The sequence below is a fragment of the Electrona antarctica genome (genome assembly GCF_951216825.1).
Source record: "Electrona antarctica genome assembly, chromosome: 21".
NCBI lineage: Eukaryota > Metazoa > Chordata > Actinopteri > Myctophiformes > Myctophidae > Electrona > Electrona antarctica.
This window is the reverse complement of record NC_136802.1, coordinates 27,747,674-27,773,318: the sequence shown is the minus strand read 5'-3', so window position 1 is coordinate 27,773,318 and position 25,645 is coordinate 27,747,674. Positions and strand designations below refer to the sequence as shown.

Genomic DNA, 25,645 nt, shown 5'->3' with positions numbered 1-25,645 from the left:
AATACACTTTCTGTGGACAGACACAGCCCCTTAAGGGGCCAAGCTGACTTATTTATTAGGAAGCAAGTGCTTTAATCAACTTGATCAATGTGAAATGAGGACGTTTTTAAAGAGATTCAAGCTGCAGTGCTCGGGGCGGCCATAGCTGAGTGGCGAGAGAGACAGTCTGGGAAACAAAAGGTCCCTGGTCCCATTCCCCCCCCCCCGTTCCGCCCAGTCTACTCTATGTCCTTGAGCAACAGACGAAATGCTCGCCCGCTGCTGCATTAAGGATGCTGAGAACATAATTCCCGTATGTGCAGATAGGAGTGGGGAGTAGATTATTATTATTGGTGTTTAACCCATTTTGGGCGGGAACTCCATTTGGTGTTTTAAGCATTATGTTATGCTTTAGCTGTTGAAAAATAGCAGATCTACAAGCTCATAGCGCGGCACCGAGTGCCGTGCTATGAACTTGTAGTTCTGCTATTTTTGAAAAATCGTGAAAGTGTGGCGCGAATATATTCTTTCAGAGCGAACGTTTTTAACTCAAATATTTGCTTCTCGGGGGTCCATGGAACAACATATTGTCAGATGGGGGTCGGCGGCCAAATACAGATAATTCTGGGGAAACATTGAGCACCACTGATACAGAAACATGAGGTATTTCAGAAAACTGTCAGGATTTAGAAGACATTTTCTTTCGATGTCTAAATGGGTTAATCACGTTGCTCTCATTAAGCCACATTTTCATATATATACATATATATATATATAGCAGAACTACAATCTCGTAGAGTGCCGCGCTACGAGCTTGTAGATCTGCTATTTTTGAAAAATCATGACAATGTGGGTGCAAATCTTTGAATATATGCTTTCACAGAACAAAAATCTTGGCTTCTGGGGGGGGGGGGGGGGGGGGGGGGTCCCTGGAACAACATATTTTCAGATGGCGGTCGGCGGCCACTTGCATATATTTTTGGGCGTCCTTGACATGAAAATGTATGAGAACGACTGACATAGAAACATGGATTTTTCAGAAAACTGTCAGGATTTAGAAGACATGGGTGAAACAAAATGTCATGTGGCAGGGAACACCCGCAAGAATGGTCTTGATTCAAACAAAACATGTCCTCTCTCTCTCTCTACCTGTTGCATTTCTACACCTTCTCTCCATCCATGCTGCTCGTGTGGTACTTTTCTCTCCATGTGCCTCTCCATTCCTTCCCTCCACACACACTTACTTGCTTATGGCAGTCCATCGATGTCGATGATGACGTTGCTCCAAATATAGTTTATGAGATGATTATTGTTGTGCCTGTCGTCTGTGCATAGCCAGGTGGCTGTTCAGACCGATGCGTGATCCGCAGGCTTTGTCACAGGAGGGGCAGGGGAAGGCAGCAGTGGTGGTCGGTGGACCTTTGGCACGTTGGTGCCTCTGTGCACGCCGCTGTACTCTCCTCTCTGTGAGCTTCTCCTGAAGATGAGTGATTCCCTGGTGACCGGTAGAGCTCCAGGTGTGGCGATCAACAGCCAGGGACTCTAGTGCTGGTGGTTTGATGTCACACTTCTTCAAGAGGGTTTTGATGTGGTCCTTGTACCTCTTTTTTGGACCCCCAGCAGCCCTTTGACCGGCCTGAAGCTGGCCATACAGGATCTGTCGGGGTAGGCGGTGGGCTGGCATACGAATCACATGCCCGACCCATCTGAGGTGTTTTTGGCCAAGGAGTGCTGTAATGCTGGGTGTGTTGGTCCGGTCGTATATTTCGATGTACGGCACCCTGTCGGCCCAGGTCAGACCCAGGATCCTTTTGGAGGCAGAAGATGTGGAAAGCCTCTAGACAGTTTATGTGCCTCTGGTAGGGTGTCCAGGTTTTCCGAGCTGTAGAGCAGTGTGGAGAGGCAGACTGCCTTGTGTACACAGCTGCCTTAGTGTAGATGGTGAGGTTCCTGTTCTGAGAAACCCTGGACCTTAGCCTACCAAAGGCAGCAGAGGCCAGGCTGATGCGAGCCTGGACATCATCGTCTATGGTGCAGGATGGTGACAGAGTGCTACCGAGGTAGGTGAAGTGAGGGACGATGGCTAATGAGTGCCCGTCGAGGGTGAAGATAGGCGTGTTTGGCTGGGGGGTGAAATGCTGCACGAGTATTTGTGTTTTTTGAGTGGTGTAAACCACTCCTACAACTGGCTTTGTTAGTCTGTCTGTGCTCAAAAAATGAGCATGGTTGCTATGGTCACCCAGTTCACACGGGTGTGATTTAATTACGTCAGACATTACGTCAGACCACAGCTGATCAGTCTATATAAGACCTTACACCACTCAGTTCACACGGGTGTGATTTTTTAATGTTTATCTGGAGACCAATGGCACTGTATATGGAGGCGACCACATTTAGTGCACGCTGAAGGGATGTGAGCGAGTAGAGCACAGTCGTCAGCTTACTGTAACTCCAGGATGTGCTGGGTGGTGACTTTGGTGGCGGCTTGGAGGCGACGGAGGTTAAAAAGGTTAGCCTGTATTGCATGTGTATCCCATCCGTGGGGTCCAGGTGTTTGTGGGACAGGAGGGTGACAGTGGAGATGAATATATTAAATATGGTTGGGGCTAGGACACACCCTAGGACACACCCTAGGACACACCCTAGGACACACCCTAGGACACACCCTAGGACACACCCTTGCTTGACCCCCACATCCACACTGAACAATGGGGATTGTTGGCCACCGTTGCTCACACATGCCTTCATCCCATCATGTAGCTGCCGCAGGAGGTTGCTGGTACACCTAACTTCTAGGGATGTGTAAATGTGTCAAAAATGAAAATCGATTAGCATAATTCAATATTAATCGATAAAAGATAAATCGATATGAACCCTACAAATAAAAAAAATCTTACCCCCAAGGGGTACCTAAGTCAAAAAAGTTTGGGAACACCTGATGTAGATGAGATGCTTAACAATAATTGTAACTCTTGAGAGTTAATAAGGGTCCATTTGGTTACTAACTCCATCTTTTAAATGAGGACCACTGGTGGTCCCTGGACCAGTGTTGAGCCAATTGATCACCATAGCAACCCCAGCCTAGGCCTGATTAGGTAAATTCCCAACACCTGCTAAATCTTTGGTAGGCCTATAGCCCTGTCCTGTTTGGATGACAATATTGCCTTTCCAAAAGATTTTCATAAAAAAAAAAATATATATATTTTTGAGTGGTGTAAACCACTCCTACAACTGGCTTTTGTGTGCATAAAAAAATGACCATGGTTGCTATGTTCAAAATAATTTCTGACGTAATTAAATCACACCCGGGTGAACTGGATGACCGTAGCAACCGTGGTCATTTTCTCTGCACAAAAAAAGCCAGTTGTGAAATCACATCCAGGTGTGATTTCATTACGTCAGATCAGAGCTGATCAGGCTATATAATACCTTACCTTATATAATACCTCACATCGGACAAAAACTCCAGCTGAATCAACTTCATGGTCACAAATCATCACATCAGAAGACGAGTCTACCTAGCCAAAGATCTTTAACGTCAGACATTACGTCAGACCACAGCTGATCATGCTATATAAAACCTTACACCACTCAGTTCACACGGGTGTGATTTTTTTGATTATCAATTATTAATTTTCATAATCGATTTCGGGTCCTGTTAACGATAATCGATTAATCGATAAATCGGACCCATCCCTACTAACTTACCCCGTGACTTCCCACAGTAGGTCCACACACACACACACACACACACACACACACACACACACACACACACACACACACACACACACACACACACACACACACACACACACACACACACTGGATGGAGCACAGCACCGTCAGCAGCCCAGCAACACAGAGGTGTCTCAGGGGACTCTGGTCCCTCTTTGAAGCACGGTACCACCTCAGGGTAGAGAGTGTGTGTGTTTTACATGCAGGTACACTACAGTCGGTGTGTGACACCACCAGCGGGGACACAATATGCACTGCGTGAACGCACGGCGTGTGTGCTTGTCAGCAGGGAAGTCCCAAGTGCATATAGTACTGTAGATAGTAACACATTCTGTGTGTGTGTGTGTGTGTGTGTGTGTGTGTGTGTGTGTGTGTGTGTGTGTGTGTGTGTGTGTGTGTGTGTGTGTGTGTGTGTGTGTGTGTGTGTGTGTGTGTGTGTGTGTGTGTGTGTGTGTGTGTGTGTGTGTGTGTGTGTGTGTGTGTGTGTGTGTGTGTGTGTGTGTGTGTGTGTGAGAGAGAGACATCTGTCCATCTCAGGCCTTCAGCTTTCTCCTGTTCTTTCTCTCTCTCTCTCTCTCATCTCCCATTTTCTTCAAGTTTCCTTTCTGGAGGACTTTTTTGTTGTTGTTGTTTTGTTGAAAAAGCCATGCTTCGTGGCGACAGGATCGTTAATCCAATGCCCGTGTTTGTGAACAGCGGTGGCGTGTAACGAAGAGAGAAGGACGAGACGCGTATCGTCTTACCATCATGTAGAGCGCGAGGCGAGATCAAGGATAGTGAAAGAAAGGAACGAGAGCAAAGTACGTAAGCGAGGAGAGGAATGTGAAGGTTTTATTTGAGGAAAGGAGCAAATGAGAATGCTATGTTGGAGCACTGATACACATCCTTGTGGGGGATTAGGATGGTGTGGGCACACAGGAGGTAGAGCTCAGAGGCAGGCTATAGTGTACTCTCAGGCTGGAAGGATCAGAGCGGGCACGTGCTGGTTATTAACTGTCTCAGTGCCACAGGACGCCTTTGGACGCCTGCCCCTGGTGGCCGCGAGTGCCTTTGGACGCCTTTTTTATCCATATTTTGAAAATTGCTCTAATCTGCATGTCAGGTGATGACATGCACATTACATGCATATAATTTCATTTTCTTTCTTTTATTTATAATGGGATTCGGTGGCAACGAGGGCCAAAACTTGTGTTCACCAGGTGGCACTGCTGGATCGACGCCGGGCCCGAGAAACCGAGATTAATTTACCTTTGCAATGGATGCCATGCCGTCCCGACTTACGTCCCAGTATAGCTACCCTCGATCAGACCCGCTAGGGAAAGACGGGGCCGCACAATCCGTTGGAACCACTCCGGAACTACAAGACGCGCGAACGCGGGAAGCGAACGCAGCTCGTAAATTGTAAAAACAACAATTAGAATAAATTACGTAATTTAAGGTTTTTTTTAAGTTTTTCCTTTTAAAGTTTTTCCTTTAAGTTTTTTTTTTAAGTTCTCTTTTTTTTGTGTTTTTTTTTTTTTTTTAAGTTAAGTTAAGTTTTTTGTAAGTTTTTCCTTTTAAAGTTTTTCCTTTTTAAGTTTTTTTTTTAAGTTAAGTTTTTTTTAAGTTTTGTGTGTGTGCGTGCGAGTTTTTCCTTTTTAAGTTTTTTTTTTAAGTTAAGTTTTTTTTAACTTAAGTTTTGTGTGTGTGTGTGTGCGTGCATGTGTGTGTGTGTTTTTGTGTGTGATACAGCTGTGCCCTCTGGTGGTGGGCGGGTGGTGTTACAGCGTGACACACACAGACATGATCTGCTGGGTCTCATAGTAAATGCTCACTGCGTTCGCAACTATGCCGGGACTGAGAGGTACAATTCTGGCATGTGGAGGGACTAGGCTCTGTGGGTTGCCTCCTGTCCGGGCCCCTCCTACGTCTCACCAGGTCCACTCCTGCTCTCACCAGGAGTACCGCGAGGACCTGTGCGTTGCACCAGACTCCCAGCACCAGACACTTCATTCAGGAGTGGTGGATTCTTGAGCCGCAATGGTTCTGCAGGCGCCACCGCTGGGCAACGGTAGGCTCCACTTGCGGCTCGAATGGCCCTCCTAAAGGCCTAATCGAAGGTTTTTGGGCTTCCTCCTCATGGAGGATGCAGGCTGGGGCGCTAACCCATACTGCTCCCGGGGTGCCGTCTACATTCCGGCTGTCACCCGTCTCTCCGGTGGTCACCAGACTATACCTGGTTGTCACATAGTCTATTCCTATGAGTCACTATGAATAGAATACCTCAGAACGAAAATACATCGCATGGATGCACCTGGGACGTATCCTCAGTGATGTATCCCAAGGTCATCAGGGTTTCACCTGGGACGTATCCTCAGTGATGTATCCCATGGTCATCAGGGTTTCACCTGGGACGTATCCTCAGTGATGTATCCCAAGGTCATCAGGGTTTCGGGTCTTGCGGACATCATACCCCTCACTCGGGTGACCCAGCCGGGGTGATCAAGTCCCGACTTACGTCCCAGTGGCTACCCTCGATCAGACCCACTAGGGAAAGACAGGGTCGCACAATCCGTTGGAACCACTCCGGAACTACTAGCCGGGAGGTACAATTCTGGCATGTGAATATATATTCCAAGATTTGCACACGTTTTCAAGATAAAAAAACAAACAAATAGCAGATCTACAAGCTCTTCGCGCATCACTCTGAGCTTGTAGATGTGCAATTTTTCAATAGCTAAAGTTTAAAAATAATGGTTAATCTGGTTAAAAGCTACAGTAATTCCAGGTCTTAATGGGGTGTAAGAGCTGGAGGTCGACCACAGGGCCCCACGTTTTCACCCTAATAATGGTCAGGTCGGGTTACACATGCAAGGGGGGCAGAATCCTAGGTACAGGTATTTTGTAAATTGTAACTTTTAAGTGAAGACTCAGCAGTAATGTGTCATTCTGGGCCCTCGGCTACAGATTGTTGGGAATGGAGGAGAGATAGGGAGGGAGGGGGGGGGGGGGGGGGGGGGGGGGGGACGAGGAAAAGTAATAGACTCTAATCCTTTAGAGGAGAGAGGAAATGAACGGATGCATAAATGAATAGATAAAATGGGTGAAGGGATTCCAGTCAAGCTGCTTTCTATTACAGAAGGCTGTATATGAGCGTGTGGGTGCATAACGTGTGTGTGTGTGTGTGGGTGTGTGTGTGTGTGGGGGGGGGGTGGGGGGTGGGGGGGTGCGTTGACTGCGTTCTCATTAACCCATTTAGATCTGAGGACGATTTAAAAAAAAAAAAAAAGTCTTCTAAATCCTAAAAGTTGTCTGAAAAACCCTTTGTTAGTGGTGCTCAACCTTTTCCATGTCAAGAACCCCCGGAATTGTTTCCGCGGCGGACACCCATCTGAAAATATGTTGTTAATATGTTGTTACTGTCAGGTCTATATTCAATCTATATTGAAAGATTTGCGCCACAATTTTGCGATTTTTGAAAAATAGCAGACCTACAAGCTCGTAGTGCGGCACTCGGTGCCGCGCTATGAGCTTGTAGATCTGCTATTTTTCAATAGCTAAAGTATAACACCAAATGGGGTTCCCGCCCAAAATGGGTTAAGAGTGGGTTTTCAGTGCCTCGAGAATTTGTGTTTGTGTGTGTGTGTGTGGGTGTGTGTGTGTGTGTGTGTGTGTGTGTGCACAAGCGTGCGTGTGTGTGGAAGGTGCGTTCCATGCGTTATGTTTGCCCTATTGGCGTGTACAGTATTTCTTTTGCACCACATGCGCCCCACTGTAAACGTTTTCATGCATTATTGGGTTTGTCTGTGCATATGTGGTGAATGCGCACATCAATTATGACATATAGGTCAACGTGTAAAGATGCACGTTGCGTGCGTAGTCGTAGTGCGCATAGACCACGTGTGCTTTCCTTTATATCCACGTGTCTGACTGCATGAATTTGTGAACGTTCCCCGTTCAGATTTGGGTACAGATGTGAGTGTAGGCCTACTATAGCTTTTGTGAGTCCTTGCAACACAGAGATTAGAGGCCGTACCACTAAAGTGTGAGTGTGCGCGTGCGCGTGCACGTGCGTGTGCGTGTGTGTGTGTGTGTGTGTGTGTGTGTGTGTGTGTGTGTGTGTGTGTGTGTGTGTGTGTGTGTGTGTGTGTGTGTGTGTGTGTGTGTGTGTGTGTGTGTGTGTGTGTGTGTGTGTGTGTGTGTGTGTGTGTGTGTGTGTGTGCGATGAATTGTGAGGTGAATCTGGGTGAGAGAATTGGATGAGATTACTGCAAATCTGGACACCAGCTTAACTGAATCCCACAGAGAGAGATGGTCAGTGAGAACAGTGGAGAGATGAGGATGGATGGATGGATGGATTGGGAGGAAAAAAGAAGGCAGAGACTTATAGTTTGGGTCTTTCTTTGTCTGGTATAAAAATGGCTAACTATATTATTTTAACGTGTAATTCTTCAGCCCCCTGGCCATGACACACATAACCCTGGACTCTCAACATGTAATATGGAATGAGCCTTAACACATTTCCCTGCTGCATTAATTTATTCATTAATTCGCAGTAATTCAAAAAATATTTTTGAAGGATCCACTGGAAACGCAGAAAGACAGAACCGGATGTAGACTAACGGGGTGTGTGTTGCAGTGTTATTTCCGTCGACTAAAACTAAGACGAAAAATGTTCGTCGACTACCTTTTTTCAACTGACGACAAACTAAATGAAAACTAACCTAGGATGACTGAAACTAAGACTTAAACATACTGTCGATTTCGTCAACAAATAAAAACTAGTCTTAAAATGTTAGGAAGGGACTATAGTGGACAAGAGATCCAGTATAAGTGACTGTATACTTGGTTTGCTTGGTGAAAATAGCCGATCTACAAGCTCACAACAGAATTGGGATTGACGCAGAATGCAGTCGAGGGCGGGGGAATGTGTTAACACTCGCCTGAAGTTCAAAAGGTCATAGGGCTTCTGATCAGCAGTCAATTCCAACCTACGACCTTGCGTTGTCTGTGAGGCTTCTTAATGAGCCAGTGCTAACAAAGGAACGTTCATTTCCTTCATGAATTCATTTGCGAGTGAATGAACCTTGGGTTCGTTCAGCTACTGAGGAGTGACGAGGGTAGAAGCACCAATCTCACATTTAACACATTTTGAACTGAGGTCGATTTAAAAAAAAAGGCTTCTGAATTTTAACAGTTTTCTGAAAAACCCATGTTTCTATGTCAGTGGTGCTCAACCTTTTTCATGTCAAGGACCTCCAGAATTATCTGTATTTTGCCACTGACCCCCATCTCAAAATATGTAGTTCCAGGGACCCCCACAGAAGCAAAGATTTGAGTTGAAAATGTTCACTCTGAAAGAATATATATTCAAAGATTTGCGCCACATTTTTAAGATATTTCAAAAATAGCAGACCTACAGAGCTTGTAGATCTGCTATTTTTCTAAAGTATATAACATAATGCTTGAAACACCAAAAGGGGTTCCCGTTCAGAATGGGTTAATCAATGACTTGTCCTCATAAGTGTCATGAAAGCAGACAAAGTGCGTTCTGCTCAACTATGACATTGATTATGTGTTTGAAACAATTAGATTCTCCCACGGAAGCCATCATTGAAACTGCGTCCGGCACTTCTGGACGTCGGCCCCCTCAATCGACCGCATGCACTGCCACGCACACACACACACACACACACACACACACACACACACACACACACACACACACACACACACACACACACACACACAGAGTTGATTTGACATCGGCATTTAACAGATCAATTACATCGATCATGTGATTGATTTGGTACCTCTGTCTTTTACACACACACACACACACACACACACACACACACACACACACACACACACACACACACACACACACACACTGCCGTGCCACATGTACAGTATACCGCATTGCCCATTATATTTCCCAGCATGCACTGCTCTGTGACTGTTTGGAGGTCACCGGTGACTGCAAGAGAGGGCAGGGATTGATTGGTGGAGGGACAAAGCAGCCTAGACGGAATGATAAGATGGATACAGTCGGGCACAGATCGAGAGAGAGAGGGAGGGAGGGAGGGAGGGAGTGAGACAGAGCGAGAAATATGGGGAAACTGACAAGCAGGAGAGATCGGATCAGAAAGAAAGAGAGATGGTTTGAAAGAGAGAAGTGAAAGGTGCTTTTTTATAAAGCACCTTTCGAAGCAATGTTACAAGGTGCTGAACAATGGACACAGTATACTATACGCAATCAAAACAAGTTAAAAACAGGGAACACAGCACAATATTGTAAAAATACAATACAGCAAGCATTAAACAGACCCAATAAAAAAAAACGAATCAAAAACGTAGGCCTGTAAAAGTGGATATAGGGAAAGAAACCAAACTATTGGAGATGGCAATGAGAAAGAAATCGAGGTGCTTTATTAGCATGCTTTTTGGACCAAGCCAGTGAAGAAAACAGAGGGAACAGGCGATGATGGTGATGGTGATGAGATACGGCACATATTGGGGCGCCCCCCACCCTGACAAGCGGGAGAAATTGAGGGGGGGCCAAGGACATACCCCTTGGGGGGCCCCCAGTCAACAAAGTATACAGTATATAGGGTTTAAGTGGTTAACCCATTTTGGGCGGGAACCCCTTTTTGTGTTTTAAACATTATGCTATAATTTAGCTATTGAAAAATAGCAGATCTACAAGCTCATAGCGCGCCACCGAGTGGCGCGCTACGAGCTTGTAGGTCTGCTATTTTTGAAAAATTGAGCACCACTAATACAGAAACATGTCAGAAAACTGTCAGAATTTAGAAGATTTTTTTAAAATTTCGACGTCAGGCCTGAATGGGTTAACAGACAAGGTAGCAGAACGTGAAATTGGAAAGAACGGTGGTGGAGCGATGTGCATTTAGCTGGCAGTGGATGGTGGGATGGATCAGTGGACAAATGAATTCGAGGCTAAAAGACAAATGAATCATTGCACCCATAAATGCACACGATCCAAAGAACAGTTCTATATGGCTGTGCACCACAAATAGCCGATCTACAAGCTCACAACGCATTGTGCTGCCACGTGTTTATAGATTGTACATTGGCACTATAACTACAGTTGGGTGCCACCGATATTGTCCCTTATTATTTGACCCATTTAGGCCTGACCTCAAAATTTTAAAAAGTCCTTCTAAATCCTCCAGTTTTCTGAAATAAATATTTTCACGATTTTTCAAAAATAGCAGATCTACAAGCTCGTAGCGCGCCACTCGGTGGCGCGCTATGAGCTTGTAGATCTGCTATTTTTCAATAGCTAAATTATAACAATGTTTAAAACACCAAAAGGGGTTCCCGCCCAAAATGGGTTAACTGTCCTTTTGCGCAGATCACGCAAACCTCAGCAAAAAGAAAAGGACAATATCGATGGCCTGTAAGTACAGTAGGCTGTATGTGAGACTCAACCTCTCTGGCATTGTGACTCCATCACTATGAAGTTAGTGGTGTTTGAAAGTGCTCACAGTCCATGTTTGGCCAACTGTAACAGGGGGTTTCAAGGCAAAAAAATACATTTACACTAAATGGAATGAAGGTGTGTGTGTGTGCATAGAGTACATGCACAACATGCTGTTGCAAATTATCCATTGCGCATGTGTGCGCGTGCGTGCATGCATAGCTGTCTGATGGTGATGTCCTTCATGGCAGTTCTTTTTTGTGTGTGCACGTATGTGTGCATCATCCTCCCGACGACCTTTTCCAATGCCAGTATGACTCATTGATTGGCTGTATTAACACTACAGTGGCTCCTCAACCTGTTCTACTGCAATTTCAATCTGTAACCGTGTGTTAGCAGGGCTATTGAGCGATATGGACTCGTGTGCGCACACACACAGTACACGTGTGTGTTGAGTGACAGACACATTCCTTGTGTGTGTGTGTGTGTGTTCGTACTGTGCAGACCTAGCCTGATTACCAGACTCTGAGCTTCCTGAAGCTCACTCAGTGGAGTGCGCGGGGTCTCTGGGCTTGAAACCAGGCTAGTGCAGACCTTGTGTTTGGTAATTGCGTTGTAGTTTATCAGTGAGGCCTTGAATGCCAGCTAAATGTATTCATCATCATCGCCACAGCAGGTTCTGGAGGCATTATACGACCACGCAAACACGCACGCACACACACACACACACACACACACACACACACACACACACACACACACACACACACACACACACACACACACACACACACACAGCGATCTCAGCTTGAGCCCTTTTCTTTTAACCTTCCCTGCATGGAGCCAGATTTTTCACTTGTGGTGTGTGTGAGTGTGTGTGTGTGTGTGTTACCCACTGCTATTGGTAAGGTCATGGCTTTCATATTAGTCATCTCAACAGCTGGGTAATAGGAGCTCTGCACAGCTTGTAAAGGACACACACACAGACGCACGCACACATGCACGCACACACACGCACAGAGGGCTATTTTGAAGTTTGAATGTCCACTCACCTTTAATCATTATATGAAGGGCTGGGAGAGCACGGCTGCATATTATAAATTGATTTCAGGTGTGTTCTCTGGCAAATACACAGTTGCACAGAGAGAAAATGTGATGTCAGGTTTTAGTAAATCATTTGAAGAGGTTTTGTAAATTTATGTCGTTTTTTAAATAGTGATTGTTAATAGATAGATAGTTTTTTTTGTATTATAGTGTATTGCATCATAAGATGCTTTTTTCAAAAATGTCCACCATCCATTTCTCCTGATAACAATCACAATTTCTGTTAGACCGTATTAACCCATTTCGGGCGGGAACCCCTTTTGCTCGCTAGCTTGTAGGTCTGCTATTTTTTCAAAAATCGAGAAAATGTGGTGCAAATCTTTGAATATATATTCTTTCAGAGCGAACGTTTTTAACTCAAATCTTTGCGTCTGAGGGGTTCGTGGAACAACATATTTTCAGATGGGGGTCGGTGGCCAAATACATATAATCTTTGGGGTCCTTGACATGAAATATTGAGCACTGATACAGAAACATAGGTTTTTCAGAAAACTGTCATGATTTCGAAGACATTTTTTAAATTTCGATGTCAGGCCTAAATGGGTTAATATTACAATGAAGGTTATTCATAAAATATACATTTAGATCAGAAAGTGAGAACATTGAGGAGACCTCTCTATTCCCATGGATGGTTACATCTACTATTCCAATTAAATATCGTTTTCCTAAGTCTTAAGTCTTCTGGCAGTTGGATGAGGCGATTCCATAGTCTGGTCATTTCACATCTCTGCCTTGTCAGGCAGCTTTCCCGACCCCTGTCACCTTCACTATTTGTGCACCCCGAGAAAACACCTCAAAGCTCTACTCTGAATATGTTTTAGTTACATTCAGTTAATAATGCATTCCGTTTAACCCATTTTGGGCGGGAACCCCTTTTGGTGTTAGCATTATGTTATGCTTTAGCTATTGAAAAATAGCAGATCTACAAGCTCATAGCGCGCCCTATGAGCTTGTAGGTCTGCTATTTTTGAAAAATCGAAGAACGACTGACATAGAAACATAGAATCTGATCTCAGGTCAAAATGGGTTAATATTGAACTGCAAGGCTGAGGTGCTGGCAAATTAATTTCACCCGTCTTTGACTGTGAAGTATTTTTAAGATATGGACAGCAATTGGTATGAATAAATGAATTTCCATGAGTCTTATATCTATATGTGAATATTTCTATCCATGTACTGCATGTTAGTACAGTACGTGTCTTCAATAATGTGCATGCATTTGCAGTGCACCTTCCTTATCGAGCACATTATAATAAATTGCATGCATTTGCAGTGCTCCTTCCTTATCGACCACATTATCCCTAGCATCCCATTTCTCGGTATGTCACAATGTTTGAGACGCTTTTGTGAGCTTTCCTCGTCGATCTTCCATTTTGAGACGTGTTACGAATGGATCTGCTACATCTGATGCTTCAGTGTGACGCTTGCTGTAAGCAATGCATTTATTTACGGAGGTCAGTTTCAGTACAGAATAGATTCAGTTTAATGTCCCCTGTGTGTGTGTGTGTGTGTGTGTGTGTGTGTGTGTGTGTGTGTGTGTGTGTGTGTGTGTGTGTGTGTGTGTGTGTGTGTGTGTGTGTGTGTGTGTGTGTGTGTGTGTGTGTGTGTGTGTGTGTGTGTGTGTGTGTGTGTGTGTGTGTGTGTGTGTGTGTGTGTGTGTGTGTGTGTGTGTGTGTGTGTGTGTGTGTGTGTGTGTGTGTGTGTGTGTGCACAGTATGTATGCTTGCTTGTGTGTTTCAGTACAGATTCAGTTTAATGTCCCCTATGTGGATTTGTGGTTGTTTCTTTTGTGTGTGTGTGAGCGCGTGTGCACGTTTGTGTGTGTGTGCACTTTGTACAGTATGTATGCATGCACTGTATGCTTGCATGGGTGTTTACTGTACGTTTGATGGTAATGGGTCTCCTCAGAGTAGATGCTATAAGTGGGTCTAATTTCTCCCTGCAGAGCCCGACTGTCACCTCTTTGTGTTAGTGTGTGTTCACATATACTGTATATCGTCATTACACAGCAGTTACAGTGGACATTAACACACACACGCACGACGGGCGATCTTCTTGAGCGTGCACGATGGCATCGTATCCCTGCTATTGTGTGTGTGGTTGTGATGAGAGAGAGACAAATCTAATTGTACTATTTCTAGGCAAAATGACCAGATGATGAGCCGAGAGCAGGTGCTAAATCACTGAACTGAAAACCATAGCTTGCAGCGCACGCACGCATGCACGCACGCACGCACGCACGCACGCACGCACGCACACACACACACAGATTCCAGGCCTAGCCCAGGGCTAACTCGGTCATCACACACATAATGTTCTTTGCCTAATGATTCCTTTGAGTGTAATTCCGCTACCATATAGCCTACAGGTAACATTCAACCCTCCGTGTACATATCACTTTGTCGCAAAGGTCTAGATGTATCATCCGGTACGTGTGCGTTTGCATATAGGTATATGCCTCTTGAGTGCAATGTGCGTGCAGTTTCATACCCTTTTTAAAGCTATTCTTTTCATTACAAACCTTATGTTTCAATACCAAGGCTAGCAAAATTAATTAATAGTGCTCGTCGTCATCAGCTTAGGGCTCATTTCTTTTCTGTTTGTCTGTGTTAAGTTTATGTGGCTTTACGGTTTAATGTCAGGCTGCTCCCACAGTCAAAGCAGGCCTGTAGGTTGTCAGGCTGCTGCTCCCACAGTTAAAACAGGCCTGTAGGTTGTCAGGCTGCTGCTCCCACAGTTAAAACAGGCCTGTAGGTTGTCAGGCTGCTTCCACAGTCAAAGCAGGCCTGTAGGTTGTCAGGCTGCTGCTTCCACAGTCAAAGCAGGCCTGTAGGTTGTCAGGCTGCTGCTCCCACAGTCGAAGCAGGCCTGTAGGTTGTCAGGCTGCTGCTTCCACAGTCAAAGCAGGCCTGTAGGTTGTCAGGCTGCTCCTACAGTCAAAGCAGGCCTGTAGGTTGTCAGGCTCCTCCCACAGTTAAAGCAGGCCTGTAGGTTGTCAGGCTGCTCCCACAATCAAAGCAGGCCTGTAGGTTGTCAGGCTGCTCCTCCCACAGTCAAAGCAGGCCTGTAGGTTGTCAGGCTGCTCCACAGTTAAAGTAGAGCTAAAAAAAATCATTCTCTCAGACTCTCGGAGACTAGACTTCGTAATAAAAGTGGAAATTAACTGATTATATTCTTCTTAATCCATTCTGGGCGGGAACCCCTTTTGGTGTTTTTAAGCATTATGTTACACTTTAGCTATTGAAAAATTGCAGATCTACAAGCTTGTGGAGCGGCACCGAGTGCCGCGCTACGAGCTTGTAGGTCTTCTATTTATTTTTAATCGTGAACATGTGGCGCAAATCTTTGAATATATGTTCTTTCAGAGTGAATGTTTTTAACTCAAATCTTTGCTCCTTGGGGGGGGGGGGGGGGGGGGGGGGGGGTCCCTGGAACAACATATTTTCAGATGGAGGGGGCGTCGGCGGCCAATTTCATATAATTGTGGGGGTCCTTGACATGAAAATGTTTGAGCACGACTGACATAGAAACATGGTGTTTTCAAGAAAACTGTCAGGATTTAGAAGGCATTTGTAGAATCGTGCTCGGGTCTGAATGGGTTAAAGTGTCTCGCCTGCGGACAAAAAACTCTTGGATGAGCTTTTCATTCAACTCGATAAAGGCTTCAATCAAGAAAACACAGCCCTCTGAATAGATCTGTGATTGCCTCGGCGCTGACGGCTGTCGTCATGCTGTGTATGGCTGCACTGCTCTCACACCATGGGAAATACATGTAATACCTATACATTGTGTTTTGCCACGTCCCATGCTAAAAGGGCCTCGTGTCCTGACTTCGTTCAGTATAAATTAACCCATTTTGACCTGAGAACGGATTTTAAAAATGTCTGTTTGAAAATGACACTTTTCTGAAAAAGCTATGTTTCTGTCAGTCGTTCTTCGATTTAAAACAAATAGCAGACCTACAAGCTCGTAGCGCGCCACTCGGTGGCGCGCTATGAGCTTGTAGATCTGCTATTTTTCAATAGCTAAAGCACCACATAATGCCAAAACGCGTTCCCGCCCAAAATGGGTTAAAGCAGGAACTTACTATGAAATTGCGTCTTGGGGATTGGGGGGGATGGAGGCAGGAAATCTAGGAAGGGGACTATCTCTTGTTTTATCATATGGAAATGTCTCCCAAGCCCTGACGATCACACATTAAGGAGTGTGGATGCTTAATGATAAGTTGTGGTGCATTGCGACACATTTACGATGATGGGTTTTCTGTGGGAAAACCTGCTCAACGTGTTTATTTCTTCTTTCTTCTCATAACACCTCCTACACCTACACCTCATCCATCACCGCTCGAGTCGGACGGATTCAACGTTGCATCTGATCAGACAGCCCTCTCTCTCTCTGAGAGGGAGCGGGGAAACGGCTCTCGCTTTGTCTATCTATGTCTTTTCATTAGTCCATTTTGGGCGGGAACCCCTTTTGGTGTTTTACGCATTATGTTATGATTTAACTATTGAAAATTAGCAGATCTACAAGCTCATAGCGTCACGCTATTAGCTTGTAGGTCTGCTATTTTTTTTTAAATTGTGAAAATGTGGCGCAAATCTTTGAATAATAAATCTTTGCCTGAGAGTTCCCAGATGGGAGCAGGAGGGGGGAACCCAGTGTACTCTCTGCTGCCCCATCTGGCGGAGTCAGGTTAGGGGGTTCCTGGAGCAACATATTTTCAGATGGGGGTCGGTGGCCAATTACATATAGTTTCTGGGGGTCCTTGCCATGAAATATTGAGCACCACTGATATAGAAACATGGGTATTTCAGAAAACTGTCAGGATTTAGAAGACATTTTCAAAATTTCGAAGTCGGGTCTAAATGGGTTAATATTCATTCATGTTTTTCTATATAAATGCACCGGGCCACATGATTCTTTATTTTCTTTTTAAATATCCATGAGTAGTTTTCATAATACTTCCCTTTATGATTTATTAGTGGAACCGGAACCGGAGTGTTATGAGCGCATACAGGACACAATTGATCACTGTAATCAATCTCGGCGCCCCCCGGGGCCTTTGGAAAACGGACGTCAAATGGCGATTTCGGTGCCCAATGAGTTAAACGTATATTCAGTGATTTCACTTAATTCCCTGAAACAACATATTTTCAGATGGGGGGGGGTCGGCGGCCAATTTCATATATTTTTGGGGGTCCTGACCCCTCTAAACCTCTAAATAGGTTAAGCCTGTGTGTTGACCATGTTGTTTTCACCTCACAACAGGTGGGCTATGAGAACGCCGGCACCGTGGAGTTCCTGGTGGACAAGCACGGGAAACACTTCTTCATCGAGGTCAACTCCCGACTCCAGGTGGAACACACGGTCACTGAAGAAGTCACAGAGTAAGTGACCCCAGTTCATTGTGTGTGTGTGTGTGTGTGTGTGTGTGTGTGTGTGTGTGTGTGTGTGTGTGTGTGTGTGTGTGTGTGTGTGTGTGTGCGTGTGCGTGTGCGTGTGAGGTGAGAGGTCCTGGTTGTCATCTGTCCATGGACATGGTGTCTTGTTGTTTCGAGGACGGACGGTTCCCACCTTGAAGATGTGGTGGTGAAGGATGAAGAGACTGGGGTTGAGGAGGGGGGGGGGGGGAGAGAGAGAGAGAGAGAGAGTGATGGTGGGATAGATAAAGTGGAACTGATAGAAGCAGGAGAGAGAGGAGATGGTGGAACACAGAGAGAGAGAGAGAGAGAGAGAGGAACAGAGACATACAGAGAGAAATGAATGAGAGGTGATGAAAGATATAAATGCCGTTCCACTCTGCCGATGACCCATGAGATTTGTTACACTATGAACGCACACACACACGCGCATGCACACACACACACACACACACACACACACACACACACACACACACACACACACACACACACACACACACACACACACACGCACAGACACAGCCATTTCACAGTACTGATACAAGAGTTCAAGATGTGTGACCTGATACACCACATCTGATGATCCGGTGGCTTGAAGAAGGTCCTTGTGACCGAGCCGTCGACCTCTTTTAATAAATCAACACTAGAGGTGAGATTTGTATAGTGCAGGAATTTACTTTTTTTCTTTGGAATTGGATCTTTGGGGGGGATTTGATTCCCGGCACCACAAAAGATTCACAGTAAGTGGTGTGCGTGTTGTCTTCTATACTCGTCGTGATTCGATATGGGCTAGTGTTGATTTTGTCGACTAAAACTATGACAAAAATGTTTTTCACTGGCAAACAAATACAAAGTAGACATGTTATGCTTGGTTGCATGCTGAAAATAGCCTATCTACAAGCTCACAACGCGTCACAGCACGACACATCGTGAGCTTGTAGATCGGCTATTTTCGGAATGACACTCGACTCGACTAAAACTAGGATAACACTTAAACATTTCAGATTACCAAAAATGTGACTAAAACTGAATTAAGTTTTATTCAAAAGACTGACTAAACTAAAATCTAAATTTTGCTGTCAAAAACAACACTAATACGGGCCCTTAAAGGAGCATTCAGTGATTTGGGTGATTTGGAAAACCACCCATTCCGCCCGGTAACAAACTGTGCACATGCACACGCTCTACAGTGGGGGGAAGTGCAACAGCATGTGCACCAAGGACCGCCCCCACACATGATTGGAGGAAGGCCCCTCTCATCCTGATTGGATGAAGGCTTTGCCACCCGCCACCAAAACTGAAACTAGAGTTTTTTGACCCCAGAGGCTCACTGGGGACAGGGAGGAACTCCTTATAATAATATTATAAGGAGTTCCCTACTATAGAGTGTGCTGACCATATTATGGTCAGCACACTCTATAGTAGGGAGGATTATCCAAATAAAAAGAAAAAATAAGTGATATTTGAATGAAGCGAAATCACTGAATATGCCTTTAATGTATGACACGCACGCACGCCACATTTTTGAACGAACGTTCACTTTTTTTTGAGTGGGTTGGTACTCCATAACTAAGTGCTGTGGTAACACAACATCTGAGTGGGTTGGTACTCCATAACTAAGTGCTGTGGTAACACAACATCTGAGTGGGTTGGTGCTCCATAACTAAGTGCTGTGGTAACACCATAACTAAGTGCTGTGGTAACACCATAACTAAGTGCTGTGGTAACACCATAACTAAGTGCTGTGGTAACACCATAACTAAGTGCTGTGGTAACACCATAACTAAGTGCTGTGGTAACACCATAACTAAGTCCTGTGGTAACACCATAACTAAGTCCTGTAGTAACACCATAACTAAGTCCTGTGGTAACACCATAACTAAGTCCTGTAGTAACACCATAACTAAGTCCTGTGGTAACACCATAACTAAGTGCTGTGGTAACACCATAACTAAGTCCTGTGGTAACACCATAACTAAGTGCTGTGGTAACACCATAACTAAGTGCTGTGGTAACACCATAACTAAGTCCTGTGGTAACACCATAACTAAGTGCTGTGGTAACACCATAACTAAGTCCTGTGGTAACACCATAACTAAGTGCTGTGGTAACACCATAACTAAGTCCTGTGGTAACACCACATCTGCAATGCGTGTGTATAGGATACCGCATGTGGCTCGTGCAGAGCATTAACAATCGCTTCACTTTCTCTCTCTACTTCTTATGCATAATTTACGTTCCGTCGTGAGACCTTGTTCTTATGCTGAAAATAGCACATACTTCAAGGTCACATTGCGTCGTGCGAATACGCATCGTGGGGGTGTGCGATGCATTGTGAGCTTGTGCTGTGTAAATTCTTCATCCTCTCATTTTGTTTGAGGCCATTTCATGTCTTGCCTTGACATCCTCTGATGTGTCTGGTCAGTTTCTCCCACACCATTCTGTTTCTGTTTTTTGTGATATATCCGTTTGATCATTAATGAATAAACCCACAGGAGTTTACGGTTTCCTGAACCGCCTCTGCAGACACAGTAATGATGGATCATTGATTTAGCCATTTCATTTACCTTCCCACCCGATTACATCCGTGCACTTTGACATGTTTATGCTGTTAGATGTTTACGCCATGCCCCGACATAGGAAATAGGCAATATATTGAACTATTATTCTTACTCAAATCACCAAGGCTTTTATGCTGGATTACTGGTAAGCATCAGAGGTGAGATCATAACTTTGTACTTAAACATCAATACGAGTCTCTCGCTCTCTCTCTCTCTCTCTCTCTCTTGCACGCACGCACGCACGCACGCACGCACGCACGCACGCAAGCAACGCACGCACGCACGCACGCACGCACGCACGCAAGCAACGCACGCACGCACGCACGCACGCACGCACGCACCGCACGCACGCACGCACGCACGCACGCACGCAAGCACGCACGCACGCACGCACGCACGCACGCACACACACACACACACACACAGTTTAACAATTTATTTATATCCACACACGGGGAAAGGAACACAAACATTGTAGGTGCAGTAAAGGTTACATTCACAAACTCATGGATATGTCCTCATGATATAATAAAACACGTGTCACTCAGCACAGCTCCATGGGCACAAGCAGTGGCAGCTCCGCCATGCAGGGCAGCAGAGATGGCACACTTTGCCAGCCTTTCTGCCTCGTCCTTGGGCGGACATCCCAAGTTGTCGAAACCCTCTGACAACCAGTCCGCGGGTAATATGTCCTAGGCTGGATCACCATATGAAGACTGGCCTGCTCTATGGCTCTGAAACATGGAAGACCACCGAGGGCCTGATAAACAAGCTCCGGGTTTTTGTAAACAAATGCCTGCTGTTACATCCTCAAGCTATGGTGGCCCATCAAAACCACAAATGAGTTATGGAGGATCACAAAACAGGACAGTATAGCTAGTAAAAGGAGAAAGTGGAACACCCTTAGAATGGACACGGATAACACCACAAGACAGGCCCTGGCCTACAACCCACAGGGGAAGAGGAAACGGGGTAGGCCAAGAAACACCTGGAGACGTTCCACTCTCCAGGACCTAAAGGACATTGGAATGAGCTTGCAGGAAGCAAAAGCGCAGGCCCAGAAGAGAGTGAGGTGGAGAGCTCTGGTGGACGCCCTATGCCCCTCGACGGGGTAAAGAGGAATAAGTCAAGTCGAGTGGATCACCATACGAAACAAAGTTCTTAGTCTTGCACTGTTGCTTGGTGTTAAAGCGGGTGCAGTACTTAGTTTAGACCAGTCATTAGTCCTACAACCTATCTCAAACCCTCACCCAACCCTTAACGCACCCCTCACCAACCTTAATCCGGTCGTTTTACCCCTCACCCCTTTTTACCCCTCACCAACCTTAAACCATTTTGGGCGGGAACCCCTTTTGGTGTTAGCACTATGTTATGCTTTAGCTATTGAAAAATAGCAGATCTACAAGCTCATAGCGCGTCACCGAGTGGCGCGCTACGAGCTTGTAGGTCTGCTATTTTTTTAAAATCGAAGAACGACATGACATAGAAACATAGCTTTTTCAGAAAACTGTCAGGATGTAGAAGACATTTTTAGAATCTGATCTCAGGTCAAAATGGGTTAATCCGGTCGTCTTAACGCACCCCTCACCAACCTTATGTCTAACCACTGCTAAGTCTACCCAAGGGATGCCTCCCGTTAAAGCGCTCTCTGTAGTAGTTCTCATGCATGTGCCTGGAAGTCCACCCACTGCTATTCCGGGGTTAGTCCCGACAGCAGACGGACATACCGCTGGAAGGCCGCCGGGTCTATATTGCTTCTCTTCCTGCTTCCCTCTGCTGTAAAAATGCAATCCATTATCTTCCCAGTAAGCTGTTAATGGGGAGGGGCCGTCGGGTAGCGTTGGCTCTTGGTATAGATTCCACTGGTGAATCCAGTGCCGCCTTGTATGCAAGTTACATACAGTATAGTAGTTTATAGTCCACAACGGGGCAGTTTAACATCATGCCCAGGACGTCACACAGGGGGAAGTTACTAATGTTGCTCTGGAGAGGGAAGTCTGGAGCTCTCTGGTGGAGCTGTTGCCCCCGCGACCCGACTACGGATAAGCGGTTGAAGATGGATGGATGGAGAAATCCTGCCATCGTCAGCTAGACGCTACTACCAACTCTAAGTTGGTGGATGATAGCTAATATGCTACCAGTCCAGCAGATATGTTTAAGGGATCTGGTTCATCTTAAGAGTGTATGATTCAATCGGTTCTCAAATGTTCTACTGAGGCACACCAGTGTGCAGAGAGACCAGTGCATTGCAAGGCATTGTGAGCTTATATCATCGCCTTTGCACATCTTTTTTTTCTCCCTTAAACCCATTTTGACCTGAGATCAGATTCTAAAAATGTCTTCTACATCCTGACAGTTTTCTGAAAAAGCCATGTTTCTATGTCAGTCATTCTTCGATTTTTCAAAAATAGCAGACCTACAAGCTCGTAGCGCGCCACTCGGTGGCGCGCTATGAGCTTGTAGGTCTGCTATTTTTCAATAGCTAAAGCATAACAATAATGCCAACACCAAAAGGGGTTCCCGCCCAAAATGGGTTAAACCAAATGCAATGGCTGAATAAATAAAATAAGATATGGCTAGGTTTTTGAGCATAAACACAACATAAAAATGCTTCTGCATCTCTAAAGGCAGTGCTGAGCAGCCCCTCGTTTTCTAATTAGGAGGAGAAACGGTTTGGACATGCAGTATATGCACAACACAGCGGGAGGTCTGTAGACAAACCTGAGCCATGCAGGGAATGGTTGGGTCTGGATTAGATATCATGTAGTAGGACTAGGCTAATGTTTGAAATACCCCCGACATTTCTATTAACTTTACTGTATCTTGCCCTGTGGCAGCAGCAGCACTTGAGGAAATTATAGTGAGGAACTGTAGATTGGAAATAAAAGAGAAAGGGGAGAGAGAGAAAAGATAAGGAATTTGTGTGTGCGTGTGCGTGTGTGCGCGAGTGGCGCGCGCACATTGTCACTAAGAGCCATCAGCCATGCAGGTAATTTTTTCACAGCACTACTTTAAGCGCATCATTCCCTCGTTCTCGCTCTCCTCCCACCTCTTTAATCACCCATTTAAAAAAACAACACAAATACGGGCCCTTAATGTATGACACACACGCACAGGGCTCGACAGTGCGACTAGGTACTCGCATATGCTACTAAAAATAGCACCGTGCGAGTTGTAAAATTCAATTTGTAGCACCGGTGCGACTATAGAATTTGACCATTCAATCGTGATAAAGACATGGCAAGTGCACATTCTATAGTCGCGGTTCTATACCTAAATTTATATTTCTTAGTACGGCGGTGTCGTTCGCCAAAAAGAGCAGATCTACAAGCTAACAACGAGTCGAGGCTCAATGCAGCGTTCATTTGAAGATCTGTCCCCTTTGCTCCCACCGCCCCGCCCCTCCCTGTGTTGCTGGCTGCTCAGTTCTCTTCCCTGTCAGCAGCGGAGCGAACGCAGCAGGATAGCATGATAGCATGATAGCATGATAGCATAGAAGGAGTTGCTTGGACCCCGACACGTTGAATACTAAACTTCTTTGGAAAGTTTGGAATGTTCAAACATCACTCGATATAACTTTTACCAAACATGGGTGAAAGAGTGCACGTGCGCACGCACATGGAGTGGACGGATTGATTGATAACCAAAACAACCCTTGCTTAGCACCTCGCTTACAAAAGTGTGTGCGCAGGCTGCGCAGCGCAATACGAATGACCGACCTGTCACCTGGCTGCCGCTGGATACATCATTTTATTACTATTAGTCAGTGGCCTGCATAACGAGCAACGGAAAAAAGGCAAAGATCCCCCCACCACCTCCTTCCACCATGCCGAGGTGTATATGTACAATGTTTTGTCTGAACTGAAGCAGTCAAAGCCAAGGAGAATGTTACAATACTAATTCACCATCGAGTAGCCTCTGCACTGAATATCACACTCGCATGATAGAACAGCAGGATACAAACGGATTGTCTGTCTGTCCATGAGCAACATGAAATGAATTGATGATTATCTATCCATCCATCCATCTGCATAAAAAAACTAATAGTCTATCAGCATAAAAACAAATTGATTAGGCTATAGATTATATAAAAACAAAAAATCCAGATGAATATCAATATTGTGATAATTTCTGAAAAGATATTGTGATATAATATTTTGCCATATTGCCCGCCCCTGCCTCATATCACTTTATTAAAGAAAGATCACACCTGTGTGAAGTGAGAGGCACTCTTATCATCAAACATCATCATGAATCATCTCATACTGGCCAATCAGAATGCCTGTTGCCTGTGATTGGTTAGCTGATTTGCTCGTGTCCGGATTTCGGGAGATTAGCCGAGTATCCGACAGACTCTAGCAGCAGACGGGATTTACTAAAGAATTAACACGCATAGGCTAAACTAAATGTTCCAATAATCGCTTCTCTTACAAACTCAACATGCTTTTTATAAGGTTTATTAGCTCTTTATACAATACAAACACATACAACATACACACTGGTTTGTTTCTCCCTCCCCATGACACAGGTGGATACAGAACTCGGGATCTTTGCCTAATAGCCTGTTCCTCTCTATCTGTCTTTGAGGAGTTCAGCCCCTGTCGATCTTGGTACGACTTAGCTCAACACTACCAACCTATATCACCTTTGGTAGTCTACAACCTACGTTCACCTGGTTATACCTATGTTCTAGCTATGGTTTTAAATCTACGGAGACAAACAAGAGGCACAGATACATACATTGTTATAATCTAAACATCACACAACACAACACATGATATCAATTAAACACATTTCTATATGCTCACCACTGGCCTCCCGCCTTCCTGCTTCCTTGATGGTCCCCTTTGAATCTAACTGCGGCCCTGCTTGCTTTCCCCCACATACAGCAGGTCCCTCCTCCCCGGCCAATCAAAAGCCCAGTGGCCCCTTCTCCGCCTGAGATAGGCGGTTCTAAGCCCTTGCCTGTCAGCTAACTTGCATCACACTCCTTGTGATGCAAGCCTGGCACTCTCTATGACCAGCTTAACCGGTAGACTCTTAGATATTATTATAAAGGTGTTTGGTAACCCAATATCTAAATATGGACTCTAGAGCACATATCGATCACCTATGACAGGATTAAAGTGGTACTTGTTTACACATTGTTCCCCTGCCATTATATGTGCCCATTCAGTGAGTCATCACCCCCACCTCTGTGAGGTGTCTGGTAGACCCCTCACACTCCAGGAAGGTGGCTTATCACCAAAACCCCCCTTTATGGCCTTACTGGAATGTAGACCCACCACTTCAGAGAGTTAGCTCTCCTCTCTCCCTGAGAGCACATGGCAACACCACATATATTTCCCCCGATGTTGCCATATATCGTCCATCCATAATTGGACAATACAGCTCGTTTACATATGACGTAAATC

The 25,645-nt window shown here is 45.2% G+C and overlaps 1 protein-coding gene across 1 annotated transcript in view; it reads left to right on the top strand.

The window, feature by feature from the left end:
- The window catches only part of LOC306914310 (pyruvate carboxylase, mitochondrial-like), a gene marked incomplete at its 3' end in the record, with an annotated part of 95,336 nt that extends 77,698 nt beyond the window's left edge, over positions 1-17,638 (top strand). Inside the window, exon 10 of the mRNA XM_079491307.1 lies at positions 17,516-17,638. Within this exon, the coding sequence (XP_079347433.1) occupies positions 17,516-17,638 (123 nt within the window). The remainder of the gene's footprint in view (positions 1-17,515) is intronic.
- Positions 17,639-25,645: the final 8,007 nt, after the last annotated feature.